General features: G+C 43.1%; 1 protein-coding gene across 4 annotated transcripts in view; it reads left to right on the top strand.

Moving 5' to 3' along the window:
* cacna1db (calcium channel, voltage-dependent, L type, alpha 1D subunit, b) overlaps positions 1–20680 on the top strand; it is a 792002-nt gene that overhangs the window by 694224 nt on the left and 77098 nt on the right. For all 4 annotated transcript variants that reach the window (XM_086001660.1, XM_086001658.1, XM_086001657.1 and 1 more), the window contains one exon: positions 1417–1547. In XM_086001660.1, coding sequence (XP_085857786.1) covers positions 1417–1547 — 131 coding nt within the window. The remainder of the gene's footprint in view (positions 1–1416; positions 1548–20680) is intronic.

Raw genomic sequence — 20680 nt, 5'->3', positions numbered from 1 at the left:
ACATACTTTTAATTTATACGAGGTTTCTGCAATATTTACTTATGGTTTCTAAAGGTCACTAATACAGTTACTTGTGAATCAACAAAAGAAAGTATCCTGCATAAGCTTGAGGATGTGATGTACTATCAGTCAATTTTTTCCGACTTTCTTTACTCACATCCTTGTGTATAAGTTAGAAATAAAGGTGCTTAACTTTAAATGGATGCAACAACTTAAAACAAATATATATAAACAAAACCAACTTGATCCATTGCCAGTTGAATGAACTGCTTTATTTGTGCACTTAGCCTAACATCTGTTTGTGCCCTTCTACCTAATGATTTTGCAGCCTTGCAATTTTAGTTCACATCAGTCATGAAGGTGAATAATGCACATTACATATTTGAATATGTTTGATATAATTTAAAATGAGAAAATAGAATGTATTTTCATTCTTAACTGTACAACTCCATTCTTTATCTTTCTGCTAAACATTGTGAACTGATATTAGCAAAATTATTCATAGTACAATTGAAAATTTATAAAGAGTAATGTGTCAAATGAATCAATATCTTGTTCTGTAAGGTTTTCCATCCTTAAAGGAACAATGGAGTGGTAATTGGTTATGGTTTGTTTTCGGGACCATAACCAGCAGCGTTCCGACGGCGTGCGTGACAACTGGGAGACCCGAGACGGTCCCATAATTAATCCTCGGGTCTCATTAACAATTTTTTTGCATACCACAGGCAGCTTGCGCATTTTAACCTTGAAACAAATGTATACAATTAAATGAGAAGATTGCTAAATGAAATACCTGCAAAGAATTTTGAGGGTGATACAAGATGTGAATGTAGTGTTTTTAAATAACTTTTTTTTTTAAAGCCAATTTCTGTCGTATGGAAGGGTAAGATGCTTTATTGATACTATACTTAACCAACACAGCAGAATTCCAAACAGATTATCAAGTGATATTTGCTATTCATTTCAAATTTGTAGAACTACAGAATAGCTGCAAATATGGTTACTGTGTACTGCAAATATAGCAAACTGCCTAACTACATTTAATATTCGAGAAAAGCCCATCATTTAGTGTATGGCATAAAGTAAAGGGGTGACATGTTTTACCATTTTATAGTGCATAGTCCAATTTTGGATGCGAAATGTGATGTGTATTATTCACCTTTAATTATTTTGCTAATAAGCTACATGCAAAGGATTATATTTAGTGCTGTTGAACTCTTAAATTTAATTCCTTCATGTTTAATCTTTAAAGTATAATAATTTCTTTTGTTATAATTATTTGACATAAACACACATTATTATTATAAGGTTTAGAACATAGGTTTACAGAAAGCAGTCAAAATACAAAGTTCCAGGATGATTAGAAAGAAGCTATTGTTCTGAAAAAGGAGGAATCTGTTTGGTCTATTCACATAGATGATGAGGTAACCGTGGGGAAGTTCTATGCCACCTTCCTGATACAGGACTACTTTAGGAAATTCAAGCGACGCAAGGAACAAGGCTTGATAGGAAAGCAATCCACAAAGAATACTACAGTTGCTCTACAGGTGAGATTCATTTGATAACTTGTAAGATATGTTTTTAAAAGTGCTTGTAAGGTGATTGATTAAAGGGCATACAAAATATGCACAATTATAGCATTTGATTTTAATCATAAAGGCCTTTAAATTATGCTATGTGATAGTAGTGTATGTACTCTATGAATTCATCTAAAATTCTCTCATTTCTGTTTTAGCAGAGGTTACCACCTATTTAAATAGGTTAACATTTCCTCTACAATTTCAGGCATACACATCAAGCTACTATTCCACTGCATAATTTCAAGACCAAATTTTTTATTAATGAGTTAATGTAATATGTTGCCATATTATTGTTGATGTAAAATGTGAAGTCTGTTGCATCATACTGCATTGTATGCAAAAGTAAAAGCTACTATGAGGGTTGGATTAGTGAGATGCATGTAGCCTTTTTTGTTTTTTTACTGCAACTTTTATATATGCTCATGGCTGTTCCATTCATGGACAAATTGATTCATCTTCATATGAAGACTATATACACCTTTATAATGCATCTCCAGCCGTTATTTTGCATGACATAAAAACTGAAATGAATTATCCTGCATTGGCAATAAATGGGAAAACAGCAAAATATAAAGCCAGAACATGGTATTTAATGGAATATGCATTTTGAACAGTTTGAATGGAATGTGCATGCTTGCATTGTTGCTCCCTCAGTCAGCTTCAAAATAATTATTGATAATGATCCATATCTATGCTTGGAAACTTGAGTAGCCCTGGGTATTGCAAACCAAATAATTATTTAGTAATTTGTATTAACTTTGGTTGCATTATGAGTCCAACACTGAATATTAAATCATATGGAAAATGATTGATGCAAAGATGTTGTTTACCACGAACGGGTTAACACGTATTTGTAAAATTGCTGCCTCCTTTAGCTCAATGATCCACTGGAGACATATAAACCTAGAAATTACTGTTTGCGATGTCAGCATATGATATTTCTTTGCCTGCCGTTTTAACAGTGGTATTGGCCTGTTTAATTTAGTTGAGTTAATGGCTCTATTAAAATAGCAAAGAAACATTATGTGAGCTTGTTAAGCACTCATACCACAAACAGTAATTTTAAGCCTATAAAATTAAAGATAACCGTAATTGGCAATTGCAGTTGGCCAATTCAGACAGTTAACAGACCAACTATAATTATGCAATAACTCTCTCTGACATGACGGTTTATTGTATTTTTTCTGATACTTCACTGGCAGTATTGTACTATTTTTCACAATCTTATTAAATTCTATCTGTTTTATATGGACATTAATATAATCTAAATACAATGTTTGCACAAAAAAGCAGTGCATACAGAGATTGTTTTGCTGAAGAGGTTAATGAGAAATCATTGTTTACTTTTCCATAGTATATGGGAATTAATACATAAGGCAAATCAATTGTGGTAAAATAAGAGATTAATTAGCTTGCTACCTATCTTGTAAACTGTCTTGGCAAAAAGTCACTCCAGCTGTTATCAGTAAAGCAGAGATTTATAGGCAAAGGGGTTGGAGACACATGCAGCCTCATAAATCACATTTAGCAGTATGCAGCATAAGATATTTCTTTTTTTGTCCTTGGGTGTTTTTCAGTATGTCAAAAGTCTTTGAGCCTGTAAGCATAACTGTGGTACAGTGCTGTGTAAACATTTCAGTTAGCTGTTCATTTCTGGTTCCACAACAGACTGGCGATATTGTTAGCATAACAAAACAAACTGATTATATTTTGACTCTCTATTAGCTGGCCAACTGATAAATGTAACAGCTAGAAACTTAGCCTGAATAAACAAAAGCTTATTTAGCATAACATTAATAGGTCATTATGCAAAAGTTTGGATGCATATTATACCATTAAATTTCAAAATCCAGAGAAATATTTAATTATCAAATTTAAAAATGCATTTAAACAGTAGAAGGTATTGATTATAAGCCTTGGAAATGGCAAAATGGAAATCTTAACTGGACCTGCAAGGTGAAGCTAGGAAATTACACTCCACCTACACAAATGAGTACAGTTCTTGGAGGAATAAAAGATTTGTCCAGTTTAAGCTTAGTTATTTTGCAAAACACCATTGAGAATATACAGGGAATTTTCCCATTCTTAACTTCTTTTAGACGGTTACAAAACAGAAAGCAATGACAACTAAAATAAAAGGTGTAAATCCCACCAGGTCACCATGTACTAGAGGTTGCTACATATCTCATTCAGGAAAGGAAGAGGAATGAGCTATGACTACAGAAATCTCAGAACAGGTCAAACTTGAAATTAAATGGGGAACAGTCAGTCAAACTAGCCACACCACAGACAATTTTTAATTACTAGTTAATTATTTAATGATTATTTTTCAATATGACAATAACGAACACTGAACACTCAGGTAACTAACCCCATAGAGCAGGAAAATGTTTCACTGAAAACTACAAGGGGTAGAAATTGATCCTTGGGGACCAATTTTGGGGCCCAAAATCCTGCACCCCAAGAATGCCTGTAAAATATCCGACCCGAAATTGGGTTGTGCCATTTTTCAGGCGCCCCTTGTGGCCGTCTAAAACGGGTTGGGTCCTTACATATGTAAATTAGGGGCCTAATGCCTGTTTTAGGCCAGCTTGCCAAAGCTGGTCTGCAATGTGCGAGGCAGGAGTCGGACCTGCTCCGCTCGGGATTCTTAAGCGGCCTAAGCAGCAGCTGGCAACTAAAGGTGATTTAAAAAAATTAAATGTTCTTGTGAAGTCAGGTGGAGCATGAGTGCTCCTCCCTGCTCCACAGTACTCCTGAGGGCTTCTACTGGCCTGCGATCAACCCCCTCCCATTTTCTACCTGCACCAGCCCACCCCGCCCCCCCCCCCCCTCCCCCCGCACTTACCTGATGGCCGCTGCCAGCAAGGCAGGCAGCCCAAAATTCGAACCATCAGAAAGGCAAGCTGCCTGTGGAGGTGCGACAGGCTTGCCCACATTATTTAGATGAGGTCTGAGGCCCAATTTTAGGCTAGCCTCAGGCTTCCTGGTACGAGCGTGAGTTGCCACCTCATCGCTGACTTTGCTCTTGATACCGGGTACCATTGAATTTCCATTCCGAGTGTTCCAGGTGTACATCTATGTGGTTTACCATTTAAAACTATGCACCAGTGAATTTCAAAACACTGTTTGTTTACTAGTCCCTTAGACCATTAGAGAAAAGTAGTGTATGTCCTGTAATGTTGCTCAAGGTGAGTCAAAGGATGTGGAGATTTTTAGATTGTAGTTCTCTTTTGGGAGGAGGCACGTGAAAGGGAGGGACGAAGTTTCCATATATAAAATTGAAGTGTTTTGCTTCTAGAGGCATGACAAATTGTTTGTGCTACGGACACATTTCAAATGTGATGCACACTATGCACATTACTTTTAATGTTTTAATAGATATTCTGTTAGTCCTTACCTGAAAACATAAAGTACTGGACCAGCACCCCATGTAACTTCTACCTCTGATCAGGTCAGCCTAACTTGTGGAATAAAATGAGATTTCCACTGTTGCTATTCTATAGCCTTAATATGCTATCTGTTCATCATTGAGAAATATGACAAGCTCCATACATGAGAGTTAAACATGCAACTACAGGAAACTTTGTTATATCCGGCACCAACGGGACCGAGCTGTTGCTGATCTATCAAAACTGCCGGACATACCGGCGTTAATGTTGAAGCATACGGAGGTTTTCATCTCCGTATCTGACAACAAACACTGTTGCTTAGCAACAGCTTCTAAACAGTCGGCCCGTACCTTAGAAGCGTCTCTGTAGCTTAGCAACAGCTTCAGAGAGACTTTCCAGAGCCTGACTGTTGGAAAAAAAAGCCACGAGAAGAAGAAAAATCTAACAAAACGGCTCCTGATTTCTGCTGGTAGATCGAGGTTTCCAGACATACAACCTCCGGATAAACCAAAGTTTCCTGTACTGCCTTATACATCTTCTAAACCCAAGCCAACATTAAAAATATTTTTGAGTTTAGAGTGTTTTCAGTCCTCAACAGAAAGCTTCAAGCCAAGTCAGTAACTTCATCCTATTTTGGCAGCTAGTGGGTTCCTTGTTGAAACAAAAATTCAGAATTCAAATTTTTACCATATATTTTATTTCTAAATTGATGTTGTTCCTTTCTGTTATTTCAACAGTTCCACTGGGTTGTGACCTATAACATTATTAGTAGAGCACATTATTCTGAGAAGAAAGGCTAACAGTGAAAGTGATTGTGATTGTGATAAGAATAGTGTTGAAAAAGGAAATCAGCAGAAACTACTATAACAAAATCAACATTTCAATTCAAATAAAGGAGCTACAGCTTTATTCATACTGTAAGCCATTTTCATTGTGATTATCAAGCATGTTACCATTTCTCTTTCTTATTCTTTCAACACTACCTTTAGCATTAAATTTAAGCAATGGGCTAGATTCAACATCTAGTTATGATAGTGTAATTGGATCGATGACAATGTATACTCGGCTTGAAGGTAGAAATGCCGTTGCTATTTCCTCAGCAATTTAATACAGTGGTGCTTATGTTGGCACAAGAACTTTGAACCTTAGCACATTGGCATGTGTTTGTGTTAGTATATATCTTGCTTTTATCATAGAATCATAGAATGGTTACAGCACAGAAGGAGGCCATCCACATGTGCCAGCTCTTTGCAAGAGCACTTCAGCTAGTCCCACTCCCCCGCCCTTTCCCCGTAGCCCTCCAAATTTTTTCCTTCAGGTACTTATTCAATTCTCTTTTGAAAGCTACGATTGAGTCTCCCTCCACCACCCTTTCAGGCAGTACATTCCAGATCAGAACCACTCGCTGTGTAAAAAATGTTTTTCCTCATGTTGCCTTTGGTTCTTTTGCCAATCACCTTAAATCTGTGTCCTCTGGTTCTCAACCCTTCTGCCAATGGGAACAGTTTCCCTCTACTCTGTCCAGACCCCTCATGATTTTGAACACCTCTATCAAATCTCCTCTCAATCTTCTCTGCTCGAAGGAGAACAACCCCAGCTTCTCCAGTCTATCCACACAACTGAAGTCCCTCATCCCTGGAACCATTCTCATAAATTTTTTCTGCACCCTCTCTAAAGCCTTCACATCCTTCCTAAAGTGTGGTGCCCAGAATTGGACACAATACTCCAGTTGAGGCTGAAACATTGTTTTATAAAGATTCATCATAACTTCCTTGCTTTTGTACTCTATGCCTCTGTTTATAAAGCCCAGGATCCCATATGCTTCTTTAACTGCTTTCTCAACCCGCCTTGCCACCTTCAACGATTTGTGCACATATACCCCCAGGTCTCTCTGTTCATGCACCCCCTTTAGGATTGTACCCGTTAGTTTATATTGCCCCTCCTCGTTCTTCCTACCAAAATGTATCACTTCGCACTTTTCTGCGTTAAATTTCATCTGCCACGTGTCCGTCCATTTTAATATTATTTGAATTGGTAACAAATGAATTTTATTATACTGAAAATCACCTTGTTTGTATAAGGGTACTACACCTTTAATTTATGTCCCAGAGTTAACTTTAAACAGGCAATGTCTATCCTTGGTAGAACAGAAGTATATGTGATTACTGATCATCAGTTGATCAAAATCGACAATTAAGTTGCAGTGATACAGAAAGAAAGAACTTACATTTATAAAGCACCTTTCACATTCTCAGAACATTCCAAAGCCAAAGGGAGGAATGAGGTTGGATTTTTGTTTTTATCACCTGGGCGGACTGCAGAGAAGAAAATACAGCCAGGAGGATAGCATGTCCCTAACAGATCCCACCTGGTTTTCCTTCCATTTAAATTAATTAATGTAAAGAAAATCAAGCGGGTTCTGTATCAGGCATGTCATCCTCCTAGCCCAGTTTCCTCCCTGCACTCCACACAGGCGATGCTTGACACCCAGGCAGTAAAGATGAAAATCTACCCCAGGGTCTTTTAGTGGACATCAGAAATGTTTACCATTCCCCTCTGACCTTATGCTAGTTGGCTGACACACAAGCAATTTCTATCCAACTCTCATTTGCTTATACAGTTTGATTGATGAGAGAAACTTTGATCTTGAACAATACATTTGACATTCATATGTCAGTAATGCATTTAAATATATCTCTGCTACACTTATATTCACATAACTTCCAAATATTAAATTTTTCCCAATGTATTCCATTCATTGTATCATAGATAAAAGAGTAATAAACTGACAGAGAGGAAAATTTGACAGTAAAATGTTGGCTGTCTATCAGGGTTTAACTTGTAAAAACTATGGTTTTAATAAGTGACCCATTTTTTGGCAGAATTATTTTTTCAAAATGTGTTGTTTAGGAATTAATTTACTTTACAGTAGTATGAAATATGCATTTATCTAAATATTGTTATCAAAAGTAAAAGTTTATTCCTGAGTATATAATCAGTTTTAGAGTATATAGTCAGTTTAAAACTTTGTATGTGCTATTAAAATATTAATAGAAATTTAGTTGCATCCAATCAATCTGCTGCTGGGCATTTAGACATACTTTAATTTGAACTACAATAGTTATTAAATAATAGTTAAAATAGGGCTTAAACATTAGTAGAAAGCAGTGTTAAGTTGGGCCTTTACTTTCCTCTTTCCTCTTCTGTTATTAGCCCAGATTCTGGTTCTAAGATTGGGTGCTTATCTTCTACCCAAGTAAAAAAGCCATTTTCCTATCTCAGCAATGCATTTAATATTTATTTTATATGACTCTGGCAGGCTTTGCTTGCTTCCCTGGATATTATAGGGTCTTGTGCATGGTTGATGCGGGCATAAAGTCTTTGTTATGCCAAATGAGGCAGTGCAACACTTACAGTTTTAAACCAAAGACTGATGTAGTTGGGAGCCATCACAATTTTACACCAGTGTACCACTTGCACTGTACTCAGAGGTCTGATGTCTTTATGGAATAAATCAAGAAGAGCAATGAGAAATTAGGGTGCATGTGAAGCACAGCCAACACAAATGTTCAGAATGAATTGAACTGCTGTAGAAGAACAAATTATACAAGATTAACAGCAGATGGTAACAGGGTCCTGGTTGGTTCAGAGCATTAACACAGTATCCCGTTGGTTATGGGACCTAATGATCAAAGTTTTCTCTCTCTATCCCTTCTAAAGATCCTATATGAAATGAGTTCCAAGTAAGTCGGGGTAGGGGTGGGGGGAGCGAAGCACAAAACTGCCTGTAGCTTGGCACTAATTGAGATTTTCACGCAAAGCTGCCACAAAATGGCTGGTATGACAATAATTATTGCACTGGCATAATAGAGATTACTTTCCTGAGGTTGAGGCTAGGGACATTGTTGAGGTAGAGTGGAAACAGCTTTACTCTGCATCTAGCTTGTGGTATACCTTGCGTGTGCAATTCTGAAATTTGTTGTAAACAGTGAGAAAGTGTTTCACATCTTGATAGGTACATTAATTCACAACAATAACAATGGTGGTTACTAGCAATGAAAGTAAAAAGAAAATCCATTTCTGCTGCTATATGTATTTCAGATTATTTAAAGCGCATAGCTTTGACATTCAGCCGTGCAGTGACTGTTTCTCAGGCACTAACAGGCCTACTTAGGTCCCAAGATGGCAGGCAGGAAATGCACGAACATTTCCACATGGAAGTGCGCCACCTGCCATATTGGTGAAGGTAGTTGGGCTAGCATCAGGTGCGCACGTCATTCCCATTTTTAAATGCCCCAGCGCTTCTCTAGCCATGTGCTGAACTCACACAGCACAACGTGGCGCTAACCGGCAGGAGGGCCCCCCTCACCAGCGTGGGGGATAGAGGGTCAGATGAAGTCTTTGGTCATTAAGAAAAGGAATTTGGAATTGTTCTTGCCCTCTAAGATGATCCCAGAGTCAAAGGAGGATTTGACCATGGACAGTGAGATGCGATATTACTTGGTTTGGTCAAACCCAATCTGGGCATGACTGTCTCAATTGCCATTGTGATGGAAAACGTTGTATGAACTTTAAGCATCAAAGTGAGGAGCACTGTGTGGTTGGATAGCATGTTTATCATCTAACAAACTCCATTGGTACATATTTCTGTTATTCCTGCAATTATCATGGTGGGTGCTTGTCATCAACTGAGCTACCAGGGAAAGTTACAGTGTAGAGACATATACCCATTGGGAATTAAGAAGATTCAAAAGATGAATCACTGCAGCGTACTTTCAGGTAGATCTCAGTAGTCAGATCTACAGCAGCAGTGGAAGAGGCCTCCTCTCTGTTCTATGATTAAGGATGTTGTATGATACAGGGCACCCAAGAGATGAAGAGAAAAAAATGCTATTTTTTTAAAAATCCACAGATTTTATTTAGTACAACTCGGAAGCTCAGAAAGTGTGTTTCTTAATGATGCAAATGGTGAAGAATATGTTTATATAGACTATACACTGGGAAAGATTTTATACATATGATGTACATCTACACTAATGTTAACTCCTATAGCTACATAATAACAGCAATGCAATAAAAACCTACTTTATTTGGTGGTGTGATTCAGAATTGGTAGGGATATACACTTTTCTTTGCTTTTGTGGCTGAATAAATATGACAGCATAATGGCTCTGCTGTGAGTTAAATCATATTTTTAAGTGGGTTCCATCTTGAAATGAAACTTAATATGGACAGGTGTAAAATATTGCATGTAGGAAGTAAGAATGGATACAAGTGCAAGAGATCGCAGGATGTTAGTAGAGTCAGCACTTAACACAGCCAGTCACTTCAGAGCAACACAACATAACAAACAGAATGCTGAACTATATAACCAAAATAGTAGAGGACAAGCAGGGAGAAATTCATGCCTAAAGTGCACAGTACCTTGGCCATGGAATGATACAGGATGATTTTCAACTGCTAGCTCCCCATTTCTCACCTGAAAAACGAGCAACCGGCAGTTGAAAATAGGTCGGGGGTGGGGGGGAACCTGGGCTGCCTCATTGACACCCAAGGCCTGCCTGAGGAAATGTTTGGATGGGCCTGTAAATGGGTGAGCAGCACCCGCACCTAGGCCCATTAAAAAAAAAACTCTGGCCCGCTGCTGGTGCGTTCATGGCCTCTTCCAGGATCGGCTTGATCTGCCAGCCGGCTAAGTCTGGGAGCCAGCTGATTTCCTGCCCTCCCACAACTGGTGAGTTGCAGCAGGGCGCCCATTTAGTGCCCACAGCTCACCAGAGGCATTTTAATAAGACCCAAATCCCAAAATGATTCGGGCCTCCCGACGCTAGCTTTGGGCAGGCGGTGTGGCTGCTCTGCGAGCTTCGCACCCATTTCGGGCAGAAGTCGAATATTGCCTCCATAGAATGTTTGGCCCATCAAGTCTGCACCAGTGTTTTTCTCCACAAGTCACCTAGTCTAATCCTGCTTTTTCATATATCTTTTTAATGTTCCTCTTTTTCAAGCAGCTATTTAACCACATTTTAAAATAACTTATGGGCCCCGAATTTCTGCAGGAGTAGTCCCCCTGACAAACAGCTTAAATGGTCCTTTTCAGCCATTTCTCCAGGGGTTCCACCGATCTCACACCAAAGTTATGGCAGGAGATCAGGAGAACCCCCACAGAAATTCAGGGCTGTGGACTCTGCTTGAACAACAGTTTGTGGTACACAATTCCATATTTTACTCGCCCTCTGTGTAAAGAACTGCTCAAGTCTCTCTTCATCCTTGCCACATCTAGTGAATCTATTCTGCTTCTCTTCCATTGCTTTTATATCCTTCCTATAATGGGGTGCTCAACATGTACACAATACTCCACTTGTAGTGTAACTAAATTCTGCATTATCTCTTTGTTTTTGTATTCTATCCCTCTTGATACAAAAGCAAGGATTCTGTTTGCCTTTTTATGGCTTTATCTACTTGTGGTGACACCTTTAATGACATGTCTATCTGCTCCTCTACTGCATTTAAAATCTTGTCATTTTGTATTTACATTCCAAAATGCATTACAGTACTTCACATTTTTCCTCATTGAACTGCATCTGCTGCCTATCCTGCTAAGCCTGTATTTGTCCTCCTGAGGTCTTTTACAATCTTTGTCACAATTTTCCATTTTCAACATTGTTCCCTCAATTTCTAAGTCCAGATCATTTATATATTTCATATAAATGAAAGCAACCCCAAGATGGATTCCTTTCAAGAAACTTCCTTTTATCCCTACCATTGCTTTCTGCCCTCCATCTATCCATCCATGTGGCCACATTCCCCGTAATTTCATATGCCATAAGTCTCTTATGTGATACCTTAACAAATCCTTTTAGAAAATTCATACAAGCCACTGCGTTTGCTTTGTTTATCCTCTGTTATTTCTTTATACTCTTATTTCTTCACGCTTTGTATACTGTGACCCTCTCTGGTCATTGAGACACAAGGGGAGACATTCAAGCCTGGGGGCTACAGAAAAGAGCCATTGGACTAACTTGTGAAAGGCAAATTTATGACTGATATCAGGTAGTTCTTCACACAAAGAGTGAAGAGTGGACTTCTGAGTCGGGTTGTGGAAGCAAAAACTCTGGAATGATTTAAGAAACAGTCAGATGCTGTGATGGAAAACTACTGGTTCTTCCTGGATGGTTGAACCAAGAGGACAGAAACACCTTCCTCATTCAATCTGTCTTGAGATGTTGTAATGACTCGGAATCAGCAGGATATGGTGGTATCATGATTATGGTACTGGACTAACAGCTCAGAGGTTATCAGTTCCCACCATGGATAGTTGTGAAATTGAATTCAATGAGTCTTGTAATTTATGGGCTAGCACCAGGACCAAATTGACCATCAAAGCCGTCACATTGTCTAGAAACTCATTTGGTTCACTAATATCCTTAGGGAAGGGAACCTGCCACCCAGTTGTGAATAATCAGAGGAACAGGAGTTGGTCATTCAGTCCCTCGAGCCTGTTCCACCATTCAGTGAAAACATGGCTGATCTGTATCTTAGCTCCATAACCTTGGCTAGCAAAAATCTATTGATCTCAGGTTTTAACTTATTAATTGTGCTAGCATCTACTGCTTTTTGTGGGAGAGAGTTCCACTCCACACTTCTACCACCCTTTGTGTGAAGAAGTGTTTCCTAACTTCTCTCCTGAATGGCCTGGCTCTGATTTTAAGGTTATGTCCCCTTGTCCTAGACTCCCTCATCAGCGGAAAATGTTTCTCTCTATCCTTTCAAAATCCTAAAAACCTCAATCAAATCACCCCTTAAACTTCTGTATTCCAGGGAATACAAGCCTAGTTTATGTAATCTCTGCTCATAATCTAACCCTTGGAGCCCTGGTAACATTCTGGTGAATCTGTGCTGCACTCCTTCCTAGGCCAATATATCCTTTCTAAGGTGCGGTACCCAGAACTGTACACAGTACTCCAGATGTGGTCTAAGCAGGGCTTTGTATAGCTTTAGCAAAACTTCCTTGTCCTTATATTCTAGCCCTCTAATTATAAAGGCTAACATTCCATTTGCTTTTTTGATTATTTGCCATGGAACACAACGATAAAAGAAATATCAGAAAGACCTATCAGCAATGAACCAAACATCAAGATTCAGGCATTCCTAGTCCAGTCAACGCTGCAAAGTCCTCTTCGCTAACATCTGGGCATTCGTGGGAACCTTACATAGTTGTGCTCTCAGAGCCATATATATCAGCCAACATGCTCCAATACTGCCCAAGGGTATGTCCTGTTTCACTCCTAGGATATACCCACTTGAGGTGGTGGAATAGTGGTGTACAATTGGATGCGGTTCGCCCTAGGAGTTCATTGACTTTGGTCCCCATTAAGGCTCAGGGCTTCAGATCAAACAAGGTCAAGGAAACCTCATGCTGATTACCATCTACCACCCCTCAACTGACAATTCCATACTCCTTCATGTTGAACATCACTGAAGGAAGCAAGGGCACAGAGTGTACTTTGAGTGATGCCTTCAATGTCCACCACCAAGAGTGCCTCAGTAGTGACCAGGCTGGCTAAGTCCTGGAGGACATACCTTCCAGATTGGGGCTGTATCAGGAAGTGAAGGGACCAACAGAGAGAGTAACCTATTTGGCTTCATCTTCACCAATGTGCAAGTCTATCCACGATAGTATTGACAGGAATGACCACCACGCAGTCCTTGTGAAGACAGTCTTCACTGTGAGGGCACTGTTCGTTACGGCACTATCACCGTAAGATATAATAAGGACATATCTAGCAGTCCAAAACTTGACATCCATGAGGTGATGTGGGCCATCAGCAGCAGCAGAACTGTATACCAACACAATTTATAACTTCATGGCCTGACACATCCTGCACTCTTTGATCACCATCAAGTTGGGAAACTATCCTTGGTTCAATGGGCAGTGTAGAAGAGCATGCCAGATGCAGGACCAGGCATTGCTTAGAATGAGGCACCAACCTAGTCACGCTACTATACAGGGCTACCTACAAATTAAATACAAAAAGCATCAGGCTGTGGACGAAGCTAAGCATTCCCACAACCAATGTATCAGAAAAAACCTCCAGCCCTACCGCATATAGTCGGGAATGGTGGTGGACAATCAGATAACGAACAGGATGAAGTGGCTCTATGAACAGCCCCATCCTCAACTGTGGTGGAGTCCAGCACATGACTGCAAGAGACATACCTGACACAAAGGAAGATGGTCATGGTTGTTGGAGGCCAATCATCCCAGCCCCAGAACATTCCTCAAGGAAGAGACCTCTGCTCAACCATCTTCATGTGCTTCATTTCCCTCCATCAAATGATCAGTAGTGGGGCTGTTTGCTGCTGATACTACTGTATTCAGCTGCATTCACAATCCTCCAATAATGAAGCTGACGTAATAAAACTCACTACGCACTTGGCTTGAGCATAAAGCAAAGCTTTAATCAACTTGTTTCAGAACATGGAAGTCTAGTTGTATTTCACTAGCTCCTTGTCTTACAAAACGTTCCTGGCAAGCTGGGGCCCACGCCCGAGTATTTATACTCCTTGGATGGCACCACCAGCTGGCCGTCCAGCGTTATTTCATAAGTAGTTTCTTGATGATGAGATTTATAACAGAAGCAGCTCGTGTCAACCTACAGCAGGATCTTGACAATATCCAGGCTTGGGTTGACAGTGGCAAGTAGCATTCACACCATATAAGTACCAGGTAATGTCCAGCTTAACAAGAAAGTCCCAAACATTAACATCCTGGGGGTCACCGTTTACCAGAAGCTTCACTGAACAAGCCAGATCAACAATTTGGCTACAAGAGATGGGGAAAGGCGATAAGTGACTCCTGTTCTGATCCCTCAAAGTCTCTTCACCACCTACAAGGCTCGAATCAGGAGTGTGGTACAATATTTGCCACTTGCTCAGATAGGTGCAGCTGCAGCAACACTATAGAAGTTTGACACCATCCAGGACAGAGCAGATGGATGCTTCTGCCACTGGACTTAATATCCATCCGTCCCTAAATCACTGGCTCATTGGGGCTACAGTATGTACCCCCCTATCTGTAAGATGCACTGCAGCAACTCGCCAAGTTTATCTTGACAGTATCTTACAGCCCCAGGACATCTACCACCAAGAAGGATAAGAGCAGTAAGATCGCAGGGAACCCATCACTCCAAGTTACATGTGATCTTGACTTGGACATGTACCATTATTCCTTCATCATCACTGCGCCATCACCTTCTCAGGGCAACTAGGAATAGACAATAAAATGCAACTTTGCCAGTGCTGTCCAGAACCTGAGAACACATTTTTAAAATAATCAAAAATGTAAACAAATACGATTAGCTACGTTGGATACACCAATTCTCCCCACCCCCACCAACCCCAATTTTCTCTGCTGAAAGTAGTGACTCTTGCTGGAGTACAGTTCCATGAGCTCCATCAGCCTTCTACAACCTCTTCCAGATGATCATTCGTCATATATCATGCCAAGCAATGAATATCAGCAAGGTATTTAACTATGGAGGGCATATGGAGGTCCCTTCTCGGTCACCTTCTTTCAAGGCTGAAAAGCCCAAGTGACTCCGGTCGTCCCTCATAAATCAGTCCATGACACGAGAGATCAGTTCCATGTCGCATTTTTTGTATTGCCTCTGGGCTTGAATGACTCCCTTGTATCTCAGTGACCACAGCAGGTCACAGTACACAAAGTGTGAAGAAATATTATAGGCTAGATAAAACAAATGTAATAGCTGTGGTTTGTATGGATTTTTAAAAAGCATTTGATAAGAAAAAACATTTGCAAAGATAATGACATATCAAATTAAGGGTACATGTGGCCACTTGGATGGATAGTCAGGGAACAGAAACCAAAGGGTAGAGCTTGACCTTGTACGCATCAGAGGCAATGGGAGTAATCTTAAACCGCAACCCCCCCACCCCCACTGACGAACGGGAGAATTTTTTTTTAAACCTGACCCCAAATCGTCTCGAACATGCCCATGAAGCGGGCTGGGGGGCAGGCAACTAACCTACTCTCGAGAAGCAGGTCAGTTATTTAAATATGTTAATGAGGCTGCGTGCCTCAGATGTTAGCAGTTATTTAGTTTTAACTGCTGCAGGCCGATTTTCCTAGAGCTTGGGAAACCCGGTAGCAGAAGGGAGGCGAGAAAGGCCAGATCCAGCAAGTAAGTGCCTTTCCAGCACTGCTTGTGGGCAGGATTGCTTCTCCCCCAGCCCCATACACTAACCTACTTCCCGCTCCGTGAGCAGCCTCCCTTCTCATAATCACGCCAACACCAGCCCTTACCCGCCCCACCCCCCCACCATGCTCCGATCTTCCCCGGCCCACGCTCCGATCTTTCCGCCCCGGCCCACGTTCCGATCACACCCCCCGACCCACGTTCTGATCTTCCTCCCCCCGACCCACGCTCCAATCTCCCTCCCCCCGACCCACACTCTGATCTCTTCCCCGACCCACGCTCCAATCTCCCTCACCCCGACCCATGCTCAAATCTCCCTCCCCCCGACCCACGCTCTGATCTCTTCCCCTGACCCACGCTCCAATCTCCCTCACCCCGACCCATGCTCAAATCTCCCTCCCCCCGACCCACGCTCTGATCTCTTCCCCTGACCCACGCTCCAATCTCCCTCCCCACGACCCACATTCCGATCTCTCTCCCCAACCCACGCTCCAATCTCACTCCCCCCAACCCATGTTCCGATCTCTCTCCCCAACCCACGCTCCAATCTTCCTCCAACCCACATTCTGATCTCCCCCACGACATTCCAATCTCCCCCCCCACCCCCGACCCACACTCTGATCTCCCCACCGACCCACGCTCCAATCTCCCACCCCCCGATCCATGCTCGATCTCTCTCCCCAACCCACGCTCCAGTCCCCCTCCAACCCATGCTCTGCTCTCCCTCCAGCAACCCAATCTCCGATCACCCTCCTTCCCGACCCGCGCTCTGATCTCCCTCCAACCCACATTCTGATCTCTTCCCCCGACCCACGCTCCGACCTCCTCCCCAACTCACGCTCCGATCTCCTCCCCCAACCCACGCTCTGATCTCCTCCCCCGACCCACGCTCCGATCTCCTCCCCCGACCCACGCTCCGACCTCCTCCCCAACTCACGCCCCGATCTCTTCCCCCGACCCACGCTCCGATCTCCTCCCCCGACCCATGCTCCGATCTCCTCCCCCGACCCACGCTCCGATCTCCTCCCCCGACCCACGCTCCGATCTCCCCCTGACCCACGCTCCGATCTCCTCCCCTGACCCATGCTCCGATCTCCCCCGACCCACACTCCGATCTCCCCATCCCCCCACCCCATGCGCCGATCTCCTCCCCTGACCCATGCTCTGATCTCCCCCCCCGACCCACGCTCCGATCTCCTCCCCCGACCCACGCTCCGCTCTCCTCCCCCGACCCACGCTCCGATCTCCCCCCGACCCACACTCCGATCTCCCCATCCCCCCACCCCATGCGCCGATCTCCTCCCCTGACCCATGCTCTGATCTCCCCACTCGACCCACGCTCCGATCTCCCCATCCCCCCACCCCACCCGCCGATCTCCTCCCCCGACCCGCGCTCTGATCTCCTCCCCTGACCCGCGCTCCGATCTCCTCCCCCGACCCACGCTCCGATCTCCTACCTGCCCCACGCTCTGATCTCTTCCCCCCCCCTCCCCCCGACCCACAACAACAACGTTTTTATGTAGCACCTTTAACATCGTAAAACGTCCCAAGGCACCTCACACGAGCGTTATAATAAAAAATTTGACACCGAGCCACAGAAGGAGATATTAGGGCAGATGACCAAAAACTTGGTCAAAGAGGTAGGTTTTAAGGAGGGTCTTAAAGGAGGAAAGAAAGGCAGTGAGGTTTAGGGAGGGAGCTCCCTTGGGCCTTAGCAACTAATGGTTGAGCAATTAAAATCAGGGATGCTCGAGAAGCCAGAATTAGAGGAGCGCAGATATCTAGGGGGGTTGTGGGGCTGGAGGAGATTACAGAGATAGGGAGGGGCGAGGCCATGGAGGGATTTGAAAATGAGGATGAGAATTTTAAAATCGAGGCATTGCTTAACCGGAAGCCAATGTAGGTCAGTGAGCACAGGGGTGATGGGACTTGGTGCGAGTTAGGACACGGGCAGCAGAGTTTTGAATGACCTCAAGAATAGGCAAGGTAGAACGTGGGAAGGTGGCCAGGAGTGCGTTGGAATAGTCAAGTCGAGAGGTAACAAAGGCATGGATGAGGGTTTCAGCAGCAGATGAGCTGAGGCAGGGGCAGAGACGGGCGATGTTCCGGAAGTGGAAATAGGCGGTCTTAGTGATGGCACGGATATGTGATTGGAAGCTCATCTCGGGGTCAGATACAAGGTTGCAAATGGTCTGGTTCAGCCTTAGACAGCTGCCAGGGAGAAGGATGGTGTTGGCGGCTAGGGAACGGAGTTTGCGGTGGGGACCGAAGACAATGGCCCTGAGTTTGCGGTCGGAGGCTTCCTGCGGGGAAATGCCTCCAATCCGCAAATAAAATGCCCATGTACCTGGGGCCTCGGGATCCATGGCAACTTGCGCTCCTGGGGCTCCCCGGGTACCCGCGGGTAGAGGCCCACGTATCCCGGGGCGCAGGCGGTTCGCAAGCGCCCTGGGATCACGTTTTTACGGAAACCCCATAAGCATGAATGGGAATACCCCAAAAAGTACATGTACACAACAAATAAATAAAATAAAAAATCACATATGAATTAAATGAATTAAAATTGCATTTAGTTAAATATTTAAAACAAAAATTTAATTTTTTGAAAAATAAATGTACATGTTTTAAAGGGGCTAAAAATAAACTTAGCTTATTGCACAGATTTTTTAATGTATAAATGATTGATAAAATGTTATTTATATATTTTTTTAAACTCTTATGCTGGTAAAAGCAGGCCTTACGCCTGCTTTTACCAGGCGTAAGAACTTCATGGGCATTCGCTGGGCAGAAGTTGGGCAAATAGACCAAATCTCTGCCCGCGGAGACCCTTTTCCCGGGGATAGCTACGACCTGTCAAGAAGATACAGATCGCAAGTTCCGGGTTTTAGCGCATGCGCTTCGCATGCCTAAACCCGGAACTTGTGTGGCCCCTATGGGCATGTGTGCACCTTGTACGCACCCATAGGGGTTGCAAATTATGGCCCTTTGACTTCGGTCTTCCCAATATTTAGTTGGAGGAAATTTATGCTCATCCAGTACTGGATGTCGGAGAAGTAGTCTGACAATTTAGAGACAGTGGAGGGGTCAAGAGAAGTATTGGTGAGGTAGAGCTGGGTGTCGTCAGCGTACATGTGAAAACCGACGCTGTGTTTTCAGATGATGCCGAGGGGCAGCATGTAGATGAGAAATAGGAGGGGGCCAAGGATAGATCCTTGGGACACAGTGTGGGAGCGGTAAGAGAAGCCATTACAGGTGACTCTCTGGCTAAGATTAGATAGATAAGAATGGAACCAGGTGAGCGCAGTCCCACCCAGTTGGATGCTGGTGGGGAGGCGTTGGAGGATGATGGTGTCATCAACCATGTCAAAGGCTGCAGACATGTCGAGAAGGACGAGGAGGGATAGTTTACCTTTGTCACAGTCACATAGGATGTCATTTGCGACTTTGATAAGAGCCGTTCCGGTATTGTGGCGGGGCGGAAACCTGATTGGAGGGATTCAAACACGGTGTTCCGGGAAAGATGGGCACGGATTTGGGAGGCGACAAGACATTCAAGGACTTTGGAGAGGAAAAGGAGGTTGGAGATGGGGCAGTAGTTTGCAAGGACGGAGAGGTCAGGGTTTTTTTTTTGAGGAGAGTGGTGATGACGGCAGATTTGAAGGAGAGGAGGACAGTACCTGAGAAAAGAGAACCGTTAACAATATCAGCTAACATGGGAGCCAGGAAAGGAAGTTGAATGGTGAGCAGTTTAGTGGGAATAGGGTCGAGGGAGCAGGAAGTGGATCTCATGGATAAGATGAGCTCGGAGAGGGAATGAGGGGAGATTGGAGAGAAACTGGAGAAAGATGCGAGTTCAGAGCTGGAGCAGGGGGGAACCTTAGTGGAAGTTTGGCCTGGCGGGCTAGGGGAAGGGAGAGAAGTGGCAGAGGCAGCTGATTGGATGGTCTCAATCTTAGTGGCAAAGAAGTCCACGCACTTGTTGTTGGAAGTGAGGGTGGAAGAGACGGGGAGAGGGGTTTAAGAAGATGGTTTTTAGTAAAGAAAAGAAGCCATGGGTTATCTTTGCATTCCAGAATGATCCTGGAATAATGAGTAGTTTTGGCAGATGAGAGCAGGACCCGATAGTGCTTTATGTGGTCCAGCCAGTTCTGGCAGTGGATGGCTAAACCAGTTGTCCGCCATATTCGTTCAAGTCTGCGGCCCTTGGACTTAAAGGAGTGGAGATGAGGGCCATAGCGGGGCAGTGGCCAGGGTGAGAGAGACGAATGGTTTTAATGGGGACTACGGCAGCAAAGGTGGTGGTAAGGTTGAGCAGATCAGTAGCTGCAGAAATGTCATGGTGAATTGAGGTCCAAAGGCTAGGCAGTTGTGATTTTGAAAGTGTAGTTGTAAGTGAATTGGGAGAGTTTTTTTCCCGGCGCAGACACATAAGGAAGTTGGGTGGGAAGAGGGGGATGTGGGTGTAGAGCAATACAAGGAAATGGTCAGAGAT

Source organism: Somniosus microcephalus, chromosome 11 (assembly GCF_052327205.1).
Source record: "Somniosus microcephalus isolate GS21.2 chromosome 11, FLI_Smic_1.0, whole genome shotgun sequence".
Classification (NCBI taxonomy): domain Eukaryota; kingdom Metazoa; phylum Chordata; class Chondrichthyes; order Squaliformes; family Somniosidae; genus Somniosus; species Somniosus microcephalus.
The sequence above is the reverse complement of the archived record's forward strand: the minus strand, read 5'-3'. Positions and strand labels throughout refer to the sequence as shown.